Consider the following 4293-nt stretch of genomic DNA (forward strand, 5'->3'; position numbering starts at 1 on the left):
GGAGGTCTCCTCTTACAAATTGCTGTGAAAGTCACAAGCTGTGCCTGGATTTCTATGGTTTCTTTTCCCTGAACACACAAAGCTTCTACCCTATGGAGACCCTGGCATAAACCCTACTCAGTCTCCTTGCCTCATCTCTCTATCTTCCATTTAGTTTCAGGGAACTCTAATATTAGTGTGTCTTTTTCCACCTAAAGTAAGGAATTTCCTTCCCATCTCAAGTTATCTTTACTCATAAACATGAAGGAGCACCAACACAGCAGAAAAAGGAAATGTAAGGAAAGATAAAATCACCTAGCATTGGATTGCTAGGATAATAAAACATTCTAATAAGTTCAGAAGCCACCTTTACAGGGAAAAAATTGTGTTAAAGTTTTGGCTGAACAATAATGTAACAGAAGTTTAAGACATAATTGAGTAATGTTAACCTGTTGCAGATGAGTCAATTCTGACTAATAGCAAACCTATAGGACAGGGTAGAATGACCCCATAGGGTTTCCAAGGCTATGACCTTCACAGAGGAGCCATGGTGATGCAGTGGTTAAGTGCTCAGCTGCTAACCGAAAGTGGCTGTTCAAACCCATCAGCTTCTCTGGGGAAGAAAGATGTGGAAGTCAGCTTCCATAAAGATTTACAGCCTTGGGAACCGTGTAGGGCACTTCTGCTCTGCCCTGTAGGGTCACTATGAGATGGAATAGGCCCAACGACAACAGTTTGGTTTGTTTTGGTCTAATCTTTACAGAAGAAGACTGCCACGTCTTTCTTTGGCAAAGCAGCTTGTGGGTTTGAACCGCCAGCCTTTTGGTTAACAATCAAGCTCTCTACCACTGGCCACCATGGCTCCTTTGAATGATGTAGTTGTTGTTGTTGTTGTGTGCTGTTGAGTTATTCTGACCTTAGCGACCCTATAGGACAGAGTGGAACTTCCCCATAGGATTTCCCAGGCTGTAATCTTTACGGAAACAGAGTGCCAGGTCTTTTCTCCCATGGAGCCACTGGTGGGTTTGAACCATGGACCTTTTGGTTAGCAATTGAGCATTTAACCATTGCACCATGAGGGCTCCTTTTAATGATGTTAAAATCAATCCAAACCCATCACCATCTAGTCAATTCTGAACTGCCTCATAGGGTTTCCAAGGAGTGGCTGGTGAATTCAAAATGCCAACATTTTGGTTAGCAGCCAGACACTTAACCACTGCAGATGTTAGGCAGTGCTAAATCACAAAATTCGGCAGGCTCCATGGCATCAATCAGAAAGACTGCCATGATGATGAATCCAGCCAAAGCTCTGCTTGTGGAGTAGACTTCATCGTAGTCCTCATTCAAGCTTTATAACTCGACTTATCCTGTGAGAAAAAATAGGCTTCAAGTGTTTAACTAAAATGATCTATGTCTGAAACATGAGCTCCCTTTGCTGCACAACATCTGACCACAAGGCACAGTGGTCTCTGACCCTCAAATAAAGTTAGCAGTACCACCCACTTAATTCTTGATGATCCAACCATTCACAAAGTTGTTTAATAATAACACCAGCCAAAAATAGTTAAAATTATCTGAATTTATTGACTCCATATTACATTCTATCACTTTACTAAAGAAAGCAGTCATAAACATCTTTGCACGATTTTAACAATGTAATGGCAGAAAGCAATTTAAATTTGATCAGTACATATATGTAGTTTGCAAGGCAAATATGGGGAATAAGGTACAGACAACAATCTCAGGAAACATTCAACCTAAGTGATAAGATTAGAAAATGCACATAAAAGATAGCTCAGAATAAAAATAAAGCACTCCGAACCTTGGACTTCATGAATTATTCCATTTACCACCGGTATGCAGCCTAAAGACATAGTCTGAAGTATAAACAAATAGACTTATGATGACCTCTTCACAGATGACGAAACTGAGTTAGCTTGGAGGTTAATTAATATGTCCAGTGTCATAGAGACAATTAATAGTGAAACCGTATTTCAGAGTGGTTCTGAATAACATCAAAGTTGATGTTATTTCCTTTATTCTACACTGCTTTTTTTTTTCAACATACTATTCATGGTGGGCTCTGCCTAAATACTGGATTATTACTTGACTAACTTTCTGCCTTGATGGTCTAGGAGCTATTATGTGATCTGAACATGGAGGCTGTTATTCAGAACTCCACTGACTTCATCCTTTTGGGCCTCATCACTGATCCCTTGTTCCCTGAGTTTATCTTTGCGGTGGTCCTCTTCATCTTTGTGGTGGCTGTAACAGCCAACGTGGTCATGGTTCTGCTTATTCACATAGATTCTCGCCTCCACTCACCCATGTACTTCTTGCTCAGCCAGCTCTCCATCATGGACACAGTCTACATCTGCATCACTGTCCCCAAGATGCTGCAAGACCTTCTGTCCAAGGAAAAGAACATCTCCTTCCTTGGCTGTGCAGTTCAGATATTTCTCTACCTGACATTGATTGGAGGGGAATTCTTCCTACTGGGCCTCATGGCCTATGACCGATATGTGGCTGTGTGCAACCCCCTCCGGTACCCTGTCCTCATGAACCGCAGGATTTGCTTGTTTATGGTAATAGGCTCCTGGGTTGGTGGCTCCTTGGATGGATTTATGCTGACCCCCATCACCATGAGTTTTCCCTTCTGTGGGTCCCGAGAAATCAATCACTTTTTTTGTGAGATTCCAGCTGTGCTGAAGCTGTCGTGTATGGACACGTCCCTGTATGAGACTCTCATGTATTCTTGCTGTGTGTTGATGCTGCTCATCCCCATAACTATCATCTCTGTCTCCTACACACGGATTCTGATTACTGTCCATCGGATGAATTCTGCTGAGGGCCGGCGCAAAGCCTTTGCTACCTGTTCCTCCCATATTATGGTGGTGAGCATTTTCTACGGGGCAGCCTTCTACACCAATGTGCTACCCCATTCCTACCACACACCAGAGAAAGACAAGGTTGTGTCTGCCTTCTACACCATCCTCACTCCCATGCTCAATCCACTCATCTACAGTTTGAGGAATAAAGATGTGGCAGCAGCTCTAAGAAAAGTGTTGGGGAGATGGGCCTCCTCACAAAGAATCAGGGAGGGAGATGTATCTAGGAAATACTAGGGGGCTCAGGTACAAATACCCCTGTTGCCTTTGCCAATTACACACAGTCTTCAAAAAAAAAAATGTTCTTGGTTCTGAAAAATGTTCAGTGTCATTTGAACAATCCTGAGACATCAACAGGCAAATTCTTCTGTTGCAAGTGTCATTTAAAAACAACGGCTGAAGATTGGATGTCTCCACAGTTAAACATTCTCAGTTAACACTATTTCTAAATCATCCAAGTCAGGTGAAACATTCAAGAGTCTTGAATATATATTTTTATATGTTATATGTGTTCATGTGTCCTTCATGCTTGTATTGCTGACCAACTTTTGAATGGAAAATTGCAAGGGTCTTGATCTAATTTCAAACATTCTACATAAGTATGATATTTTTCTAATGATAATAGCATAGCTGTTTTATTTAGGAAGTGTTTATGATCATGATAAGACTGTATTTTGGGTCCTGTATTCTTAGTTACCATTCAGCACATCTGTATTCTTTTACCACGTAAATTAAACTGTGTATAGTTACCATGTCTTTATATTACATAGAGTCTCACATGTGCCTTATAATAACTTTGTTCATTGATTGAAAATTGATTTCTGCCATTAAAATCATAACATTGCTACAATTCTACAACGACTTACATTTATGCTTTAATAAATAATGTTGTTAGGTGCTGTTGAGTCAGTTCCGACTCATAGCAACCCTATGCAGAACAAAACGAAACACTGCCGGGTCCTCACAATTGTAGTTATGCCTGAGCCCATTGTTGCAGCCACTGTGTCAATCCATCTCATTAAGGGTCTTCCTAAATAAATAATTGATAAGTATATAATGAATAAATCAAAATACTTTCATTAGCATACTTAGCTCCCTTGAGTTAAGTTCCTCAATTTTCTTATTCTCGACTTATCCATCTGATATGTGGGTACACAAAGATTTCCCTTTTAAACTAGTTGGGAGGAGGTGTGATTTGGTTGTAACTAATAATTTGTAAGTGAATGCCTAAAATATTAACTAAACAAAGACCACACTGAGGTTTCCACCATCCGTTTACTCAATGTTATCTATGTGTATAAAGTTCTGAAATATTATAAATAAAAGAGAAGTTATGAATCATTTTTGGGTGTTGTTTATATCAATAGAAGGTTTAGGAGAGAGAACTTTGGACAATCAAGTGATTTCCATTTGACAAAGATTAAGT

General features: G+C 40.0%; 1 protein-coding gene across 1 annotated transcript; it reads left to right on the plus strand.

Moving 5' to 3' along the window:
- Window positions 1-1673: 1673 nt before the first annotated feature.
- LOC100659230 (olfactory receptor 2T2) lies at window positions 1674-3795 on the plus strand. Its single transcript, XM_003423678.3, has one exon. The coding sequence runs from the start codon at window positions 2136-2138 to the stop codon at window positions 3102-3104; it is 969 nt and encodes a 322-aa protein (XP_003423726.2). The 5' UTR covers window positions 1674-2135; the 3' UTR covers window positions 3105-3795.
- Window positions 3796-4293: the final 498 nt, after the last annotated feature.

The sequence above is a fragment of the Loxodonta africana genome, chromosome 2 (assembly GCF_030014295.1).
Source record: "Loxodonta africana isolate mLoxAfr1 chromosome 2, mLoxAfr1.hap2, whole genome shotgun sequence".
In the NCBI taxonomy this organism is placed as follows: domain Eukaryota; kingdom Metazoa; phylum Chordata; class Mammalia; order Proboscidea; family Elephantidae; genus Loxodonta; species Loxodonta africana.

Bases quoted from the DNA above. Each gene is read 5' to 3' on its own strand.
- LOC100659230 (XM_003423678.3), top strand. From the start codon at position 2,136: ATGGAGGCTGTTATTCAGAACTCCACTGACTTCATCCTTTTGGGCCTC.